We start from the raw sequence: 20000 nt of genomic DNA, 5'->3' as shown, positions 1-20000 counted from the left end.
GGAAGCTGGTCTGGATGCCACCGTTCAATCACACAATTCCAGCCCAAGTCCGGAGTCCAGACCAGACGAGATCAAGAAGGTGAGATGTCCTAATATTATTTGTAAGAGAAAAGAATAATTAAATTAACATGAATGCTTACAGACCTAGAGTAAGGACCGGGAAGTGGGTTAAGCTAGCTAACTATTAAAGCAAGTGGCTTCCTCTTGAACAATATTGTTGAAATCATTAAGAAAATAAACGGTGATATATCTGTAGTTTTCACTGATTCTATTCGAATTCCAAACTATAAATTGACGTATTGTAGCTACTAATATTTACATAACCATTTTCAGAACCTTACATTTACTTCACTATCTCCAGATGTTTACTATTCATAAACCCATTCCAGTACCTCAAAATAATCAATCCTCCGTTCTACCTCATTCCAGTGGCTAACGTTTACTTAAAACATTCCGGTTCACTATCTCCGGTTGTTTGCTTTTCCTAAACTCATTCTAGTACCTCACAATAATCGGTTATTCGTTCTGCCTTACTCCAGTAACTATTATTTACTTGAAACAATTCCAGGTTCATGCAATCAACGGTTTTATTTCAATTGTTGGAAATCCTTTAACCAACTTCACATTCACTTAACCTATTCCAGGATCTTGCATTCACCTGACCTACTCCAAGAAGTTAAACCCCCTTAAAGACTATTCCAGCAGTTAGCATTTCCATAACCCAATCCAGGTACGGCTAGCTGAACTGGGACCCGTAACGTCATCGGCTCTCTTCCAGCACCTTCTGAACAACAACGACATAGAGGTGAGTGACCTGGAATCCTCGCTCAGACTCAGGAGAGAATTCCAGCAGCCTTCAAATGACGCCAAGAACACCACAGCCCCTCCCACGCAGGAGCCAGCCAAACTCCTGGAAGTAAAGCATCCAGGTTTCCAGGTAGGGTTCGCAAAAGGTTTTTCAAATGGAAATAATTTCTTTTGAGACTAAAGGTCGAATTCTCGTAATCTGCAAAAAAATTCCAAGCGAGTTTTGGAGAATTTATTTATTAATGTTGAGGATCAAGATGTAAAAAATTACTCATATATCGTTAAAAGAAACCGTGGAGAATATTTTTAATGTATCAATTATAAATGTTATATTCCCCATCTCTTACATTAAAATCCCACAACAAAGACAGTATAATTCACTAATATTTTATAATCAAAAGTTGAATTATCCGCAGGACGAAGGAAAGTCCCTAACAAAATTATACGAATTTGGTGATGATACAAAATTTTAGGGTAGAATTCTTCGCATTTTTGTTTTTTCAGAGAATGCAGTAAAGTTCTGATAACTAATGTTTAATGTTCCACACACCTAGGGGGTGGATCTAAACCGAAATGGAAGAATTGACGTGCATTTCCTCACCAAATGTTGGAGAAAACTCCGTACATCCTCAATAATTGTGTAAAATTTCAACATAAGTTTCAAGATTATGGGAATATATAATAAGATCTTTCCACACGAATAAATGAAAGGAATTCTTATCAACATCCTACCAACGCTGTTTTCTCCTAAAAATTCTTTTGAAAAGTCTAAAAATCAGAGGATATCTTACTCGAAATACAAAGCATTTGCACTTGGCATTTTAAAGGTATAAATCAAAGAAATATGTTGTTATAATGACTGACTTGCAGTTAATGAAATATAATTTCAATGTAGCACAAGAACAATCAACAACGGATTTCTTTAATGTAGAAAAGATAAAACTATTAGAATTCCTCAATAAAGACGAGATTACAAACACAAAACATTAATTGGCCAATAAATGATTAGAATTGCTTATCAAAGACGAAATTATATACACAAAACAGATCAACTGGCCAATAAAGGATTAGAATTCTTTAAAGAAGAGAATATAGACACAGCACGAGGTAATTGGCTAATACAATAGCTAATCATACCATAATATTTTTCCAACGTGGTTGGTACAATTTAGACACCCGTTGTTATAGGTCATAGTAGAATCTATCTCCTACCAAAAAATAATAATAATCCTTAGTCCTTTTCATAACTAATAATCAAATTGACTAACTTTCAAAGAACTTCAAAGGTAATTAGCAATCTTCAGTTCAGAAGTCCTTTTGCAGCAATGAGAGAATCTCTTGTAGATAAAGAAGTCATTATGCAAAAGGAAAGCTCAGTCAACTGACAGGTGATTTGGAAGAAAAAGGTAATTATCTAATTCATATCTACTTCCATCCTAATAAATCAAAGGCACCTTTTACCATCTAATACTTTATTAGTCACGTAGATATGTGAATTGTTTTTATATCTAGCAGTTTCCTTATTCTCTCATTCTTTCATTTTTTTTTAAATAGTGGCAACCAACCATTGTCCCATAATTCGGACTAAGTTGGTGAGATTCCAAAATCATTAGTTTTTTGTGTTTTTAATAAAACTCTTACGGTAAACTGTTGCTTCGTTTTTGTAATTTTTGTAATTTAAAATTTTCTAAATTTCGATGACGTAGTTACTGTGGCTTTAAACTCTATAAATATGTGTATTTTCTCTTCAGGGGATTTTATAGCATGTCCATAATTAAAGAGAAGGTAATTGAACTAGTCTTCCTAAGAGTAATTAAAACGAAAAAAAAAAAAAAATCATAATAAATTCTAAATATTTCTAAAACCGATCTACCTGCCTATTGGCGTACTTGACCACTGCACTTTGGCGCTAGTCCAGGTAAATTTGCAAATTAAAGGTAAATCCCAGTCCAATCACGCAAAATAGGTTACGATCTGAACGCCTTCCCAATCAACAAGTTTTTTTTTTCTTTTCAAATGTACAGTGTTCACTTAGTTCAATATATGCATACCATAGTAAAGAAAGATTCACTAAAATTGTTTCTGTACCTGTACAAGACGCAACTAATATTATAAAAGACAGATAGACAATGCTCATATACATACACAACAGCAAACGCAAATGAGAAATATATAGACAAACAGGATACCTAAAACTGGCGCCTCTCTTTGATTATCCCATCGATAGAAATTACAAGTTTAAAAAAAAAATGTTTCCTTCTAGTTCCTCTTCTATAATCAGTTTTGTATATAGTGTGGTGTGTGCTTAATACAGCTTTCAGTAGAATTGTACTCTCAGTGTTGATTCTGTAGTAATAGGTTTTTGGCTAGATGCCATTTGTATATATAGTATTTATAATTTCTTAACACCTATACTCAATTTTATTTAATGAGACGCATTTGCACTGACTCGCAGCGGTGCCCTTTTAGCTCGGAAAAGTTTCCTGCTATCTGATTGGTTAGAAATATCTTGTCCAACTAATCAGCGAGCGGGAAACTTTTCCGAGCTAAAAGGGCAGCCCTGCGAGTCAGTGCAAATCTGTCTCACTAAAAATAATTGACTATAATTGTTTTACTATTGTTCAATATTTCATATATTTTCTTATCAATAACTCTAGTCTTCTTTATAGAATTTACTTAATATTGTGGATCATAAAGAGTAATCATTTAGTAATATGAAATCAAAATTTATTTAATACAATGTAAGGATCATAAACAATTTATAGCACTTAGTATAACGTCATGATAAAAAATCCTAAACTGAACATAAATCCTGTGTATTACGCCATGATATAAAACCTAAATATAAAAAGTAAATTTGTTTCGCCTAATAATGCTAAACAAACTTCTCACAATAATTAACATTAAAAAATAAACAAACATGACAATAAACAATACTGACCATTATAACACCAAGATTAAAAAAAAAAAAAACTAATGAATAAGGAGAATTTAAACAAACTTTTGATGACTTCAAAACAAACCAAATATATAGATATTTTAGAGGAAACATAATCCCAAAAGCTTCCTACTAAAGTTTTAAAAGTAAAATATAAAATTTCAAGATAAGAAATTCAATAGATGTCTACCGAATTCAAAATTCAAATGTAATAGAAAAATAAGAAAAATATTCTTAGTGGAAGTTACCCAAAGAACATTTTTTTTGTTTTAACTGCTATAAATTTCCATCTATTCTATGTCACTCATAACAATTTTCATAAACAAAATAATTTTATTTACTCGAGCATTTACTCTGATTAATAAAATTTCCAAATAAATTGCTAATGAATTTGAGCAATCTTAAGCCATGCAGGTAGCAATCCATGTTTGCCAAAGGTTATATAATCGGATGAGCAACCTGGTGGAGTAACAAGAACTTTGGGTGTGGAGGAAATGACCCCCTAAATCTCGATGAAGTCATTGGCAGCAGGGTGACGGATTGGGTTTAAAGTGATAGACAATATGTCTTTTTTGCCTTCTACTCCAGATGCCTGACGGATACTGGAATTATTATGGTCGGTCCGCCAGGGGCACTTGCCTTAGTTAGATAGGCAATGCGCATCACAAGGAAATGGCTATCCTTTGATGAATCTAGCCAATGAATCCTCTATGGATATAGTCAGTCAATGGTAAAAGAAGAGGACAGAATGGTCCCCATTCCCGGGCGTAGTGGGGTGCTATGAATCTCCCTGTTCATAAATACTAAAGAAATATTGGAAATTGGTAATTGGAATGTTAGAACTATGAATCAGATTAGAAAGTTACAGCAAGTGGAGAGTGAATTTATGAAATAAAGTTTGGATATCTTGGCCCTAAGTGGAACACGTTGTAAGGGGATTGGTAAGGAAACCTTAGGGCTTAGACCAAGGCAATATATACAGTATATACATCTGTTCAGAAAGAGCAGATGGAGTTGGAAGAGAAGGGGTAGGAATGATGATAACATCAAGAGCAGAAAAGGCATTAACTGAGTGGAGAGCTGTAAATAGTACATTGTTACTTGCAAAGTTTAAATGAAAACAATGCAATAAGAGTATTATAGTTTGCTATGAACCAACAAATGATTCCCCTAAAGAAAGAAGAGATGAATACTATGAAATGTATTAGATGAGATTCCAGAGAGAGATATGAAAATTGTGATTGGTGACTTCAGTGCTAAAGTTGGAAGGAATAATCAAGGTCTAGAGAATGCGATGGGTGTCAAGGGTCTTGGCGAAGTAGCAAATGAAAAGGGAGCAAATTTTTGTTAAAAAAACAAGCTTGTCATGGAGATGCTCTTTTCTAGCATATGGACATCCACAACCATACATGCACTCTACCATGTGCCAAATACAAAAACCAAATAGATCTCATTGCCATTAATAAAGAGAGAAGGAGGACATTGAGAAATGTAAGAAGCTATAGAGGTGCAGATAATGGTAGTGATCACCAGCTCCTTATTACTAAACTGAAATAAAAACTTAAAGCACCCAACACAAAGGTAGATAGAATACATAGGTTTGATACAAATAAGCTTCTAGAAGAAGAGCACAGAGAAACATTTGCAATTGAATGTAGGAATCGATTTGCAGTCTTAGAGACTTTAGGAGATGAAAAAAGACAATTAATGAAGAATGGTGAGATATTAGGAACATATATCAGTCAGTTGGTAGGCAAGTCTTAGGACACGCAGTTACAAGGAGAAAGCCATGGATATCAAATGATACTTGGGATACTATAAAAAGGAGATAACTAAAATTGATTGTTGACAGTTTTCGAGGAAGTAATGAAAATTACAAAGTACAGCATGCAAAGTATTCCAGTATTGATAGTGAGGTCAAAAGAAAAAGTCAGAAATGATTGGAGAGAATATTTAGACACGGAAGCACATGAGGCTGACAAAGCTAGCGAATTCAGGGAGTGGCTAAGGTGTAAAAATTGCTCATAGAATTATTAATGAAATCTTTACTGGGCAAAGAAGAAGCATATACCCATAAAAAAAAAAGAGGGATCTGTTATAACAACAGAAGATGAAGAAAGAAAATGTTGGAGGGAACATTTTAGTAAAGTCATGAGTATGAGATACAAAGGGAATAATTTTATTGATATACCTGAAGCTGATAAAGACCTTGATGTACCCATGAATGAATTCAGTGTGTGTGAAGTCGAAGCTATCATTAAAAAACTCAGGAGATGGAAAGCCCCTGAGTACGATGGAATAACTGCAGATTTGATACTGGCCGAAAATGAAGTGTCTCCAAGAATACTTACATGATTATTTTGTGGTATGTGGCATGAAGAACCAAAACCTGATGAATGGGAGTTAGGAGTGTTGGTGAAAAAAAAAAATTACAGAAGAATCACATTCAAGTCCGTTGTCACAAAAATATATAGTATGCCTATTTTCAAGAGACTATAGAGAAAGATTGATGAAAAGGTGAGATGAACAAGCAGGATTTCGGAAAAGGTGGAAGTTGTACTTCTCAAATTTTCATTATGAGACATGTTATACAGCAATGCGTGAAATAGAAATCCACTTTTGGTGGCTTTTGTGGACTGTGAAAAAGCCTTTGATAGTGTGCCAATCTTGTGGAGAGTCCTGCGTTATTATGGAATTCCTCTTGGATTAAATCTGCTCAAAAAATCCAATCATATGAAAATCCAGTGAACGGCAGAGGACGCATGAGTATGTATCGTCACCAATGTCGTTTATCCTCTTCATGGATTTTGTAATGAGTAAAACAGTTGGAAATGGTGGAGAAGGATTGGAGTGGATTGGTGATAGAAATTGATGAGCAGACCTAGAGTATGCTGAAGATGCTGTCCTTGTTAACAGAACATCACAGGATTTGTAATGCTTGCTTACCAGAATGCATGAAATATCGCAGGAAGTTGGGCTCAAGATAAATAGAAGATAGACAGAGATTATGCGAATGGAATATGCAAAGGTAGATGAAATACCATTAAGAGGAGAAAGGATTAATGAGGTGGAATCATTTTAGCATTTAGGAACTATGATCTCTAATACAGTATCTTTAGAATTAGAGTTTAGTGAAAGATTGAAAAAAGCAAATCAGATTAAAGTAAAATTTGGAAATCAAATCACCTGAAATTACATATAAAAATCAGACTATATATCAGTTTAATGAGATCGGTGCTGCTGTGTGAACATGAGTCATTGTATGACAAAGAAACAATCTCCAAAATTTTTAATATATTTAAGAACAAAGCCCTCAGAAGGATATTGGAAGTTAAATGGCGGGACAGGATTAGAAATGAAACTATAAGATTACTAGAAATCCATATGTGGATGACATCATGGTGAGGGGTAGATGGAGATGGTTTGGGCATGCTCTTCGCAATCCCCAAGAGAAATTAGTTCACTAAAAGTTGAACTGGGCTCCACAAGGCACTAGAAGAGTTGGAAGACCCAGGCCTACATGGCTGAGGACTATGAAGCGTGAAGTAGATGATGAATGGAGAAATATTGAATTAAAAGCTCAAGATAGAGACGACGGGCGAAAACTAACCGAGGCACTTAGCGTCAATAAGCGTAGGAGGAGATAATGATGATGATGGTGATGAAAACCATGAGGAAAATATCAAAAACTAAAATATCCTAATAAATGCTGAATTTGAGGTGCAATATAAGTAAAGTAACAAAATTTCAAATTAATATTGAATTCAAAACGCAACAACAAATACTGATTTATATTTAGCACTTTCAATAATTGAATAAATTTTAATAAATAATGAATTCAAAACAACAATCAATGATGAGTTCAAACTCAACACTTTCAAATCATAAAATTCAATTTAACGTTGAATTCAAAGTGCATTATGGAAAACTGAAAGATCCCTAAAAATACCGAATCGAATTCAAAGCCAAACATGATGAATGCAAACCCCCATTATAAAGAAATAAAAACATCCCAAGAAATTAAATATCCCAATAAATACAGAACGCAAACCAAATCATCAAAAAACCAAAGCATCGAAATTAATATTGAATTTTAAGAAATAAAAAAAACACTAAAACATGGCTACAATTACAACACTGATTTCAAAATACTTCTTTCTCCTCCTGTGCAGCTACCAACGGAACAAGATTCAGGCAACGCCCCCAAGGCGGAGGAGGAGACCCGAATCCTGAAGAAGACTCCGAGGCTCAAGAGAACCGAAGGACATCGGAAGAAGAGCGTCTCCAAGAGGGTTGGCATCAACAGGGACTGGAGGCACGCAGTCGAAGGAAGGAACCAGAGTTCCGTGGAGAACGGTGGGTGAGAGAGAGAGAGAGAGAGAGAGAGAGAGAGAGAGAGAGAGAGATGCACACACGCACAAAGAGAGAAAGTAGCATATAAACACAAAACGAGAGAAAAAATACAGAGAGAAAAATAACATACAAATACACATGACGAGAGAGAAAGAATTGTACAAACACAACGAGAGAGAGAGAGAGAGAGAGAGAGAGAGAGAGAGAGAGAGAGAGAGAGAGAGAGAGAGAGAGAGAGAAAGCAGCATATAAACAAAAAGCGAGAGAAAAAATACAGAGAAAAATGGCATACAAATACACACGACGAGAGAGTGAAAAAAATGCACAAACACGAGAGAGAGAGAGAGAGAGAGAGAGAGAGAGAGAGAGAGAGAGAGAGAGAGGGGGGGGGGGTCAGGAACCCCAAAATTAGGGAGGGGATTCCGGTATTAGAAATACAAAAACAGACACCGAAATATGATTTTGAGGATATAGGGAAGAATAGTTTAACCGATTTTACAAAACCTCCTATAATAAAAGTATTTAATTTTCATATGAATATAAAATTTCTAGTCGTTTCAAGGATCAAAGTACATTTATATAACTTTCTCTCTTCTAAAAAATCAACCGAGTTCTATGTTCCGGGAAAATCAGAGAACATTTAAATAATCTTTTTTTTCTTTCAAATCTCCCCTGCTATTAATTTACCATAAGAATCAGAAGTGGTTAAAATTCTTCCTTTTTTAACACCAGCTAATATCTAGTGTTGACAAGGATCATGAGTGTCATAGATTTTCCATCAGAAACAAATGGCTTGAATACAATTTTCCTTATTCCTATAACCAGCGGATTTATATTCTTCATCAGAATTAGGGATTGTTTCCTTTCTCCTACAAATCAACTGCCTTCTAATCCCCATCACAATCAAATATCGTTCAAATAACTTGCCTTCTTCTTCCCCTACATTAAAGAGTTGGTTGCCTGATGTGCCCTCTTCAATGGTGTCTATCAAAGTTATCCTCTTTCACCAAACTTCCCTCTCGAGTGTTTCTATATGCCGGTGAGTGAGTACACTTGTGCGACCAGATAAATAAGCTGATTTAACGTGCATAACAAAAGGGTATCGAGTGCAATATAGCTACAAGTTTTCGTGAATAGTCGGTGATTAGTTTGAGGTCAGAAAAGTGGGATAAAACGTCTGCATAGGATAGTTATTTTGTGAATTACTAAAAATCTGATAAAGATGGTGCTCTATAACACAGGCAAAGCTTAGAGGGACATTGCTGCAATCAGCAAAAGTAAATTCCATGAGTTGGCGAAACAAGAACTAGACCATTTGGTAACAGAGTTTGGTAGTAACTCCAACCAGTGTGACAGAAAAATATTCTAAGACATATTGAAACAATATGATCCAACAAACTGGAGCAAGTCTGTGGAAAACATCAGCAAAATAATAGAAGAAATTCCAAAGAAGATCCAGGTGATAAAGAGACTTATAAAGAAAGTTTACATCAATCAACACATTCCATCAAAGAACAATAAGAAGTCCTATATGATGTATATGCTGATTGATGCATTGGGAAGAAGAATGCCAAAATGGTGCAATACATGTAAGATGTGGTATTCCATTGTTAATCCACAACCGCTTATCAGGAAATGTGATGCATGCTGTGTACCAACACATTCTACCTGCACTGAAGTGCAACAAAAAATGAGAAAATAAGACACAAAGGTGTTCTGCTCAACATGCTTAGTCTGGATAGAATCTACAAATAGTTGAAGAAGAAGAAGAAGAAGAGAAAAATGGACAGGATATGTGTAAGGATGCAGAGGAAATCATTGATACAACATATGATGCCATACAAAAACATACTTACAAAGAAATAAATTATCAGATGGAAACAAATAATAGACCCAAGAGACTCTACCCGGACCTACATACTTTTAGGGAAGAGCAAGAACAAGAAAAAAAAAGAAAAAAAAAAGATATAGTATGCGATTCACCAAAAAGAGGGAATTGCAGATTTGGCGAAAGATGCTACTACAAGCATCCAAAGATATGCCATAATTATGAAATATGTGGTAAATGTGCGTATTTAGACGTATATGGAGACAAATGCAGAGATCTCCATCCAAAAATATTCAAAAACCTGAAAGAAGGAAAAGGATGCAAATTCAACAAAAATTGTCGATATATGCATCGTGCAACCATGAATGAAAGTCAGAAAACTCAGCAAACAGAAAAGAAAAATGAAAGCAAACATGAAACATAACAAAGAAAAAAAAAACAAGCCGAGTATATACCGCACTATGCACAAAAGGCCCAAAGATATGATGCCTTTCAACCTAAATATGCACAAATAGAGCCAAACTACAAAGAATGCATCTATAATGCCAGGGGTTGGTGCAGATATGGGGATAATTGCAGGTATACACACAAAAATAAATATGAAGGCGAAAGAGCAAATATAATAGAAAAGTTGGATTTTTTATTGGCAGAATTCCTGGAAATGAAGAAAAGAACATCATATCAGAAGAGGAAGGAAGCATGGGAGAATCCATATAATTACCAATATTAAATAATGGGGATGAAAAACAAACCATAATAGTGATGAATGCACAGGGTTTAGTCACGAGTAACTAAAAGGAAAATAGAGTTCTTAGAAGAACTAACCCAAATTGAAAAAATAGATATATTGAATATAAGTGAAACATGGTATTCCCAAGAAACTGGCAGTGATGACCAGATAAAGGGTTTCCAAACATATAGATCAGACAGAACAAATAGGAATCAAGGGGGAACCGCAATATATGGAAGAGACATAAATCAAGGAAAAGTCTGTAAAAAATACAGCAACACAGAATGTGAATTGATTGCGGTAGAATTTGAATATGAAAAACTAGTGAATATTGTAGTTTACAGACCCCCAAATACTAAGGAGTTTGACATAATAGAAAAAATAGATGATACATGTAGAAACCATAAAGACTGGAATACACTCCTATCCGGAGATTTTAACTTTCCTTTCGTGGATTGGAAAGAACGGATAGAGAAAGTGGTTGTATATATACATATAAAAAAGAGAATAATAGTAGCGCAGAAGATAAGAGGCAATTTGAAAAGCTTCAAGATGTGCTATTAGAACATAATATGCAACAATTAAACCACATTCCAACAAGAAAGGACAATGTCCTAGATTTAGTATTTGTAAATGAGGTGAATTATGTTAAAGAAATAATAGCGTATAACACGGGAATTTCAGACCACAATGTCATAGAATTAATTGTCCATTCCAAAGCAAGTGATCGCAGAGGTAATCAAAGCACAAAACGATGGTAAGGATATGAAAAATATAATCTTTATAATACGAAAATAAAATGGTCAGAAATAAATGAAGAATTGAACAAAGAAAGGAAAAATGTACTCGTAAGTGATAACATACAGGTAAATACGGATATACTGTACAAAATACTGGAGAAAATTGTTGAAAAATATGTACCGAAAAAAAAAAAAAAATCACACATGCATAGGCTACCAAGAGAAAGAAGGATCATATTTCAGAAAATTATTAAGTGGAAGAAAAATCTTGCAAAAGGAAAAATGTATGGAAATAAAAAGTAAGATAGAAAATTTAGAACAAAGGATTATACAATCGAAAGAAAATGAAAAAAGGGACTTAGAAGAAAGGACACTTCAAAATATCAAAAACAAAAAAAAAAAAAAAACCAAGTTCTTTACTCGTATGCAAAAAGATGAATAAAGGGAGATTAGAAATAGGCCCTCTAAGAATTGAAGGACGGTTAACGAATAAAAATAAAGGAAATATGCAACATATTAGAAGAAAAATATAAGAGTGAATTCACGCCAAGAATTGTAAATGAGAATAATGAAACAAATATGAGAGAAGAAAATGTTGAATATCTAACGGATATAAATATTAATGAAGCATATATTGTGCAGGCTATAAGCACAATTAAAAATGAATTGGTGGCCGAACCAGATGGAGTTCCAGCGATTTTGTTAAAAAAACTACACACACTATCGCGAAGTCGCTTGCAATACTGTTAAGACAAAGTGTAGATATGAGCGAGATATTTATTAAACATAAATTAGCTTATATAACCACAATTTTCAAAAGTGGATCAAGACTAGAGGCAAGCAATTATAGACCTGTTAGTCTAACATCACATATATGAGTGTATGAAAGGGTAATAAAAAAGAAAATAGTGAATCATTTGGTTAAAAATAATTTACCTAATATAGGTCAACACGGTTTTGTCCCCGGAAAAAGTTCACAAACCCAACTGATAGCACACTATAAAAACACAAAAATATGATAAATGAAAAAGACACGTGTGATCTATCTAGATTTCGCAAAAGCCTTTGACAAGGTAGACCATAATATATTAGAGGAAAAAAAGAGAAAGCATAATATTGTGGGAAAGATAGGAAAATGGGTAAAAGAATTTCTGCAAAACAGAAAACAGATAGTGGTTGCAAATGACGAAAAATCAGATGAAGATCAGGTAATATCTGGCGTGCCACAGGGTACGGTATTAGCTGCACTGCTGTTTGTTATTAGGATATCAGACATAGACTGTGATGTTAAAAACTCTGTAGTGAGAAGTTTCGCCGATGACACCAGAATAAGTAGAGAAATTACTTGTGATGAAGATAGGAACTCACTACAAATAGATCTAAACAAAATATATGAATGGGCGTAGATAAATGATAAATAGGATGGTATTTAACTCCGGTAAATTTAAATCGATAAACTATGGAAACAGAGAAGGAATGGTATGTGCATACAGGGGACTTAATAACGAGACAATGACAAACAAGGAAGCAATTAAAGACCTTGGTGTAATGTTAAACAGAAATATGTTATGCAACGACCAAATAGCAACACTGTTGGCTAAATGTAAAGCAAAAATGGGAATGATATTCACACACTTTAAAACAAGAAGAGCTGAACACATGATTATGCTTTACAAAACTTATGTACGTAGTACACTCGAGTACTTCAATGTGATATGGTACCCACACTACCAAAAGGATATTGCACAAATAGAGAATGTACAAAGGTCCTATACTGCTAGAATAGAAGAAGTTAAGGACCTTGACTACTGGGAAAGACTGCAATTTTTAAAACTATATAGTCTAGAAAGGAGAAGAGAATGCTACCTGATAATACAAGCATGGAAGCAAATTGCAGGCATTACTGAAAACATCATGGTGCTAAAAATATCAGAAAGAGCAAGCCGAGGTAGATTAATATTGGCCAAAACTATACCAGGAAAACTAAGGAAGGCACACAGGACATTAATCCACTACGCACCAGCATCAATAATGCAGTGACTATTTAATGCGCTACCAGCTCATCTAAGAAACATATGTATCAGGAGTGAGCGCAGATGTGTTTAAGAATAAGCTCGATAAATACCTAAGATGCATCCCAGACCATCCAAGACTGGAAGATGCAAAATAAACCGGAAGATGCATTAGCAACTCTCTGGTGGATATACGAGGTGCCTCACACTGAGGGACCTGGGGGAACCCAAACATAGAATAAGGTAATGCAATAAGGATCCCACCTCCCCCACTAAACAGATTCCACCCAAGCCCTCCTCACTCCCTCCCCACATCATCCATCACCTTATCTCGCCATCTTATTCTCTGTTTCCCTCTTGATACCCCCTCCCCCACTTAACAGATTCCACCCAAGCCCTCCTCACTCCCTCCCCACATCATCCATCACCTTATCTCGCCATCTAATTCTCTGTTTCCCTCTTGATACCCCCTCCCCCACTTAACAAATTCCTCCCAAGACCTCCTCACTCCCTCCCCACCATCCATCCTCAAATAATTTCCATTCCCCCTCAAAAGCTCACTCCAAACCTCCACCAAAATTAAAGGTCATTAAACTATTCTTTTTCTATCAGAATCCGAGGACGAAGGAGGAGGGCTCAAGAACAAAGAGGTTCCTACTCCAAGGGAACCAGCTGTTGATCAGGCTCTATATTTCGAGGAGAAGGTCGCGCCAATTCTTGATGAAATCAATCGAGCTGTCGGATGTGGTGAGTTCATCTTTCAGATTATATATCATTATATAAGGCTGACGTAAATCTTTCAATAGTTTATATATGACATACCTGTTTTGACGTTATTACTGTTTTTAGAATGATTTATTGTTAATTTGTTCACATTTTAACTTATTTTCTTATTTCCTTTCCTCGCTGAGCTATTTTCCCTGTTGGAGCCCTTGGGCTTTCCAACTAGAGGGTTGTAGCTTGGCTAATAATAATAATAATAATAATAATAATAATAATAATAATAATAATAATAATACTAGCCAAGCTACTACCCTAGTTGCAAAAGCAGGACGCTTTAAGCCCAAGGGCTCCAAAAGGGAAAAGAGCCCAGTGGGAGAAGGAAATAAGGAAACAGATAGAATGGTGTGCCTGAGTGTACCCTTAAGCAAGAGAACTCTATCCCAAGAAAGTGGAAAATCATGGCTACGACATTACCCAAGACTAAAAGACAATAGATAGAGTGTCCATCTCTAGAGGAGCTGCTTACCATAGCATAAAGAGTTTTCTACCCTTACCAGGTGAAGAGTAGCCACTGACTGGTACAGTGCAGTAGTTAACCCCTTGATTTCAGGAGAAATCTTCGGTTATTATTATTACTATTATTACTTGCTGAGCTACAACGCTAGTTGGAAAAGCAAGATGCTATAAGCCCAAGGGCTCCAACAGTGTATAAGGAAAGAGGAGAATGTGTAAAGACTAGACCAGACTATCATGTGTGTGTGTAGGCAATAGATAAACCATATTATCCCCAAAATATTTTTTAAATCATAAATATATTAAATCACACTGACCCCACTAATTCTTTTCCTTCGCGCAGCTGTGAGTGAAGACGTCCTAGCAGAACTGGTGGGGAAACTCTACGGATCTCTAGAGGCCGGAGGTTTATTGGGAAGACACTTCAGATATCGATCGCAAGTGTTGAGGGCCGTTTTCAAATTGGTTGATAGAGAGTACGGTCCTCTTCTAGCTAATATTGCCAGAATCATGCTCGCTGTAAGTATCATTCAGTTGTTCTAATTTACAAAGATAAGTTATCTATATCCTGTGGCCTGATTGGTAACGTCTCTGCCTGGTGTTTGCCAGACGGGGGTTCGAGTCCCGCTCAGACTCATTAGTGCCATTAGTGTTTGCAACCTTCCCATCCTTGTGAGCTAAGGTTGGGGGGTTTGGGGGAGCTTATAGATCTATCTGCTGAGTCATCAGCAGCCACTGCCTGGCCCTCCCTGGTCCTAGCTTGGGTGGAGAGGAGGCTTGGGCGCTGATCATATAATATATGGTCAGTCTCTGGGGCATTGTCCTGAATGCTAGGGCAATGTCACTGTCCCTTGCCTCTGCCATTCATTAGCGACCTTTAAACCTTTATGGATTACCTTCAAATAGAGAATACATATAAAAATCATAGTGCTATTACTTCTAAAAGCAATAGTTATATGTTAGGATAAAAAATAATAATTTATTTTCTTCATAAATTATCATCCTATGGTCGGAAATAAGTTAAGCCGTAAAATCTGTATTCCAATATAAACTTTAATAATAAAATTATCACGTTTTAAGGTTTACACGCTATCTTTAAAGACTGCAATACTTTAGCAATCCTCGATTTTTTTCTCACAGTATTTATTCATCTATGAATTATATAATTAACATCAAAACGAGAAATAGTAATTAAGCTTCAAGATCAAAATACAGTCAGGTGAAAAATATCAATAATAAAAAAATGAATGTTAGAACGAGAAGGAAAACTTGAACGGCCAATGGAAAAGGTGACTAAGATCTCTCTTCCCGTTTCTGCTTCTACTTATCCGTATAACCTTTCATGATTAATCTCCACACCTCTTGCTTTCTCTTTTCCTGCTATTTTTAGAATTGGGATTTGATAATACTTTGTGTTGCTCGTCCTAATGGCTTTTACACTTTGAAAATAGGATACTAGTTGTCATTTTCTTTTTTGAATAGAGAACAAATATTCATAAGAAACTAAGTTGTGTGAAAAATTTACCATACAATTCTTCTTCACTTAAGGGGTTAACTACTGCATTGTAATTGTTCAGTGGCTACTTTCCTCTTGGCAAGGGTGGAAGAGACTCTTTAGCTATGGTAAGCAGCTCTTCTAGGATGACACTCCAAAATCAAACCATTGTTCTCTAGTCTTGGGTAGTGCCATAACCTCTGTACCATGGTCTTCCGCGGTCTTGGGTTAGAGTTCTCTAGCTTGGGGGTACACTCGGGCACATTATTCTATCTAATTTCTCTTCCTCTTGTTTTGTTAAAGGATTTATAGTATATATAGGATATATTTATTTTAATGTTGTTACTGTCCTTAAGATATTGTATTTTTCCTTCTTTCCTTTCCTCACTGGGCTATTTTCCCTGTTGGGGCCCCTGGGCTTATGGCATCCTGCTTTTCCAACTAGGATTGTAGCTTAGCAATTAATAATAAATAATAATAATAGATTTCCCAAGAGAGAAAACACTTGACTTAATAAACCTTCCAGATAAGTGAGCAACTGACTTCACAGTACCTTTCATCTATGATAACAATGCACTTAATCAACCTTCCAGACAATCTAAATAAGCATCTAATGAACTTTCCAGCTGATTAAATAAGCAATTTCATATACTTTCCAGTTGAGTGAACAACTTACTATTAATACACCTTCCGATCGATTGAAAAATTCATTTAATTAATCTTCCAGTTTATAGAACAATTTACTAAACCTTCCAGCTGACCACCAATTTACTTGACCTACCTGCTGATGAAAAACCTACTTAACCTACTTAACAAATCTACTTAACAATTTACCCTATAAACATATACATACATATACCAAGACACTTACCCTAATTTTGGGGGGTAGCCGACATCAAACAAATGAAAGAATAGGGGAACCTTTCCTCTCTACGTTCCTCCCAGCCTGACAAGGGACTCAACTGAGTTCGGCTGGTACTGCTTGGGTGCCACAGCGAACCCTCCGTCGTTAACCACCACAGATGAAGCTTCATAACGCTGAATTCCCTACTTCTGCTACCTCCGCGGTCATCCAAGGCACCGGAGGAGGCAACAGGGCTCACCAGAACTGCGCCACAATCGCTCGCCATTCATTCCTATTCTTAGCAAGCTCTCTTGCCTCTCTCACATCTATCCTTCTATCACCCAGAGCTTTCTTCACTCCATCCATCCACCCAAACCTTGGCCTTCCTCTTGTACTTCTCCCATCATTCAGCCAATTGAACTATTTAATTGATCTTCCAGCTGAGTGAAAAGTTTTACCAATAACTGTTCTAGTTGTGTGAACAATTTACTTAAACCTTCCAACTGATGAACAATTTACTCAATAAACCATTCAGTTGATTGAGCAATTTACTTGATTGATATTCTAGCTGAGTGAACAATTTACTTACTTGATCTTCCAGCCGAGTGAACAATTGACTTAATTGATATTCGAGCTGGGTGAACAATTAATTTAATAATCCCTCTAGTTGAATGAACAATTTACTTAACCTACAGCTAAATAATCATCTAACTTATGTTCCTTCACAGCTCAAAGTCTCCGGCAGTAACCTAACTTCAGTCTGCAAGTTAGTCTTCAAAGTGACTCGTCACGACAGCAACGACTCTCTCTTCCTCGAGGGTAACCTCCTGGACCTCCTACTCGAAGCTGTGGCCTGCGTGCCGCCCTTGGATCAGCCGGAAGCCTGCGTCTATGGCTACGGTGCTCTGAAGTTCCTCACTATGAATTCTCAATTGGTGACGAGATTACTAAACAGGGGAATTCTTGAGCTTCTCGTGTTGCATATGAAGCTAATTGTGAACCATGTGAGTACAATGCCTGTTTGCACGATGCTTACAGTTAGCCACGTCAATGAAAATCGTGTTCTTATGAAGCGCATCCCTTTACCCCCATGGACGTACCGGTACGTCCTTGCAAAAAAATGCTAAAAAAAATTTTTTTTTCATATTTTTGATAATTTTTTGAGAAAATTCAGGCATTTTCCAAGAGAATGAGACCAACCCAACCTCTCTATGACAAAAATTAAGGCTGTTAGAGCAATTTAAAGAAAATATACTGCAAAATGTGCTGGGGAAAAAATTACCCCTTGGGGGTTAAGGGTTGGAAATTTCCAAAGAGCCTGGGGGTAAAAGGGTTAATTAATCATAAGAATTAGAGACCTTCTGATATTTGTTTTAGAGAGCTATAAGCTAAAAACCAGTTCTAGGATTATGATTAAAAAATATTCATTTGATGATCTAAACGATTTATTTGATAAATCTATCGTTCTCTTGTGAAATACGTAAAAAAATCCTTACAAAATTCACGTTAAAATAAATTTCTTCACGATTTTCATGTACTAAAAAATCAAAACATAATGGATTATACAAATCATACGATGGACTAAGTACACTAAACCACAGATTATCGTCCTATTTGTACATAGCAACAAGAAAGCGGCAGCGTTCCAGAGCAGACTCACTACGCTCTGGTGCAATTAACGGGAACGCTACGACACGTGAGCAGCTGTGAACGCACCTTCCCTCTTCTGTTGGTGACAGGAGCTGTACCACAAGTTTGTGCAATGCTACAGCACTTTTCACATGACCAAGATGTCACCGCAAACGTTGTAAGAATACTGAGGTATGGCTGTCACTTCCTTGACCATTACGGCTTATTAAATAATCATTTGAACATTGTTGCTTTCCATAAATATTCTTCAAGGATTTGGAGGTAGTACTGGGATCATTCAGTGTTACTGAGGGGTGTTATTCCAATATAAAGAAAAATTTAGGTATTTCACACCAATGGCGATGGAAATATAAATCCAGAACAGATGTAATGTATAGCAGGCTAAAGAAGTAGGTGCATCTACAGTAGGTTCTAAAGGAAACCCTAATTAATGTATAGAGTGCACCGTATGAGGAGTACTGACAGCACTAACCCACGCAAACCTCCCCAAGCACCCTCACCGATCTGTTGATACTCTGAAGATCGAATATATTATTGCACATGACATGGTTACTACATATTTTATCCTCAATGTTCATTTGACTATAAACACCTCAGATATTAAACTTACTAATTCTATAAAATGCTTAACGATGATTGATATAACTGTTTAATCTGACTTCCAGCTAAGCTACCTATAGCTATCTGATACATATAATGTATACTGATACATATAACCTACATATAACTGGGCAAATTGCTCACAAATACTCATAGCACTTACACAGCACTTGCTGTCTTTCATTTCTTGATTTTCATATAATTACTTTCTCCTATTTTTATCCATACTTTTCAGCTTCCGTGTACTTATTCTTTCCATAATTCTTGACTTTCATTGACTTGTTTTCTCCCTAATTCTTGACTATTCCTTTCGTATGCTCTCTCTCTCTCTCTCTCTCTCTCTCTCTCTCTCTCTCTCTCTCTCTCTCTCTCTCACACACAAAATTCCCTAGGTATGACTCTCGATTGCAAATTTACTTTTGAGAAGCACATTTGGTTTGTTTCTTCTTCAATTAAAATAAATGGCTTATTGAGAAAGCCTTTAAAAATTTTCGGTAATCAGTCTATCCTTAAATATATTTGTTGTCTTCCCATTTATCATCACATTCTTGCACTTGTTTTCTCCATACATCTAAGGTTTTTAATACTTGTCCTCTCTAATTCTCGACTGGAATATAATTCCCGATTTATATATCATTGCCCTCTCCCCAATTCTCAGCTTTTATAAACTTGCTCTCCCCTAATTCTCGACTTTCATACAATTGCTCTCGCCAAAATTCTTGACTTTTAATCATCTTTTCCTCTAAAATTCTTAAATCAAATAATGA

At 35.8% G+C, this 20000-nt stretch overlaps 1 protein-coding gene across 1 annotated transcript in view; it reads left to right on the top strand.

Moving 5' to 3' along the window:
• The window catches only part of LOC137659003 (armadillo repeat-containing protein 2), a 188020-nt gene that overhangs the window by 156909 nt on the left and 11111 nt on the right, over positions 1-20000 (top strand). Inside the window, exons 6-12 of the mRNA XM_068394105.1 lie at positions 1-79; positions 731-937; positions 7918-8101; positions 14021-14155; positions 14988-15163; positions 17712-17987; positions 18608-18804. The exon at positions 1-79 is cut by the window's left edge and continues 14 nt beyond it. Of these exons, the coding sequence (XP_068250206.1) occupies positions 1-79; positions 731-937; positions 7918-8101; positions 14021-14155; positions 14988-15163; positions 17712-17987; positions 18608-18804 (1254 nt within the window). The remainder of the gene's footprint in view (positions 80-730; positions 938-7917; positions 8102-14020; positions 14156-14987; positions 15164-17711; positions 17988-18607; positions 18805-20000) is intronic.

Source organism: Palaemon carinicauda, chromosome 19, assembly GCF_036898095.1.
Source record: "Palaemon carinicauda isolate YSFRI2023 chromosome 19, ASM3689809v2, whole genome shotgun sequence".
In the NCBI taxonomy this organism is placed as follows: domain Eukaryota; kingdom Metazoa; phylum Arthropoda; class Malacostraca; order Decapoda; family Palaemonidae; genus Palaemon; species Palaemon carinicauda.
The sequence above is the reverse complement of the archived record's forward strand: the minus strand, read 5'-3'. Positions and strand labels throughout refer to the sequence as shown.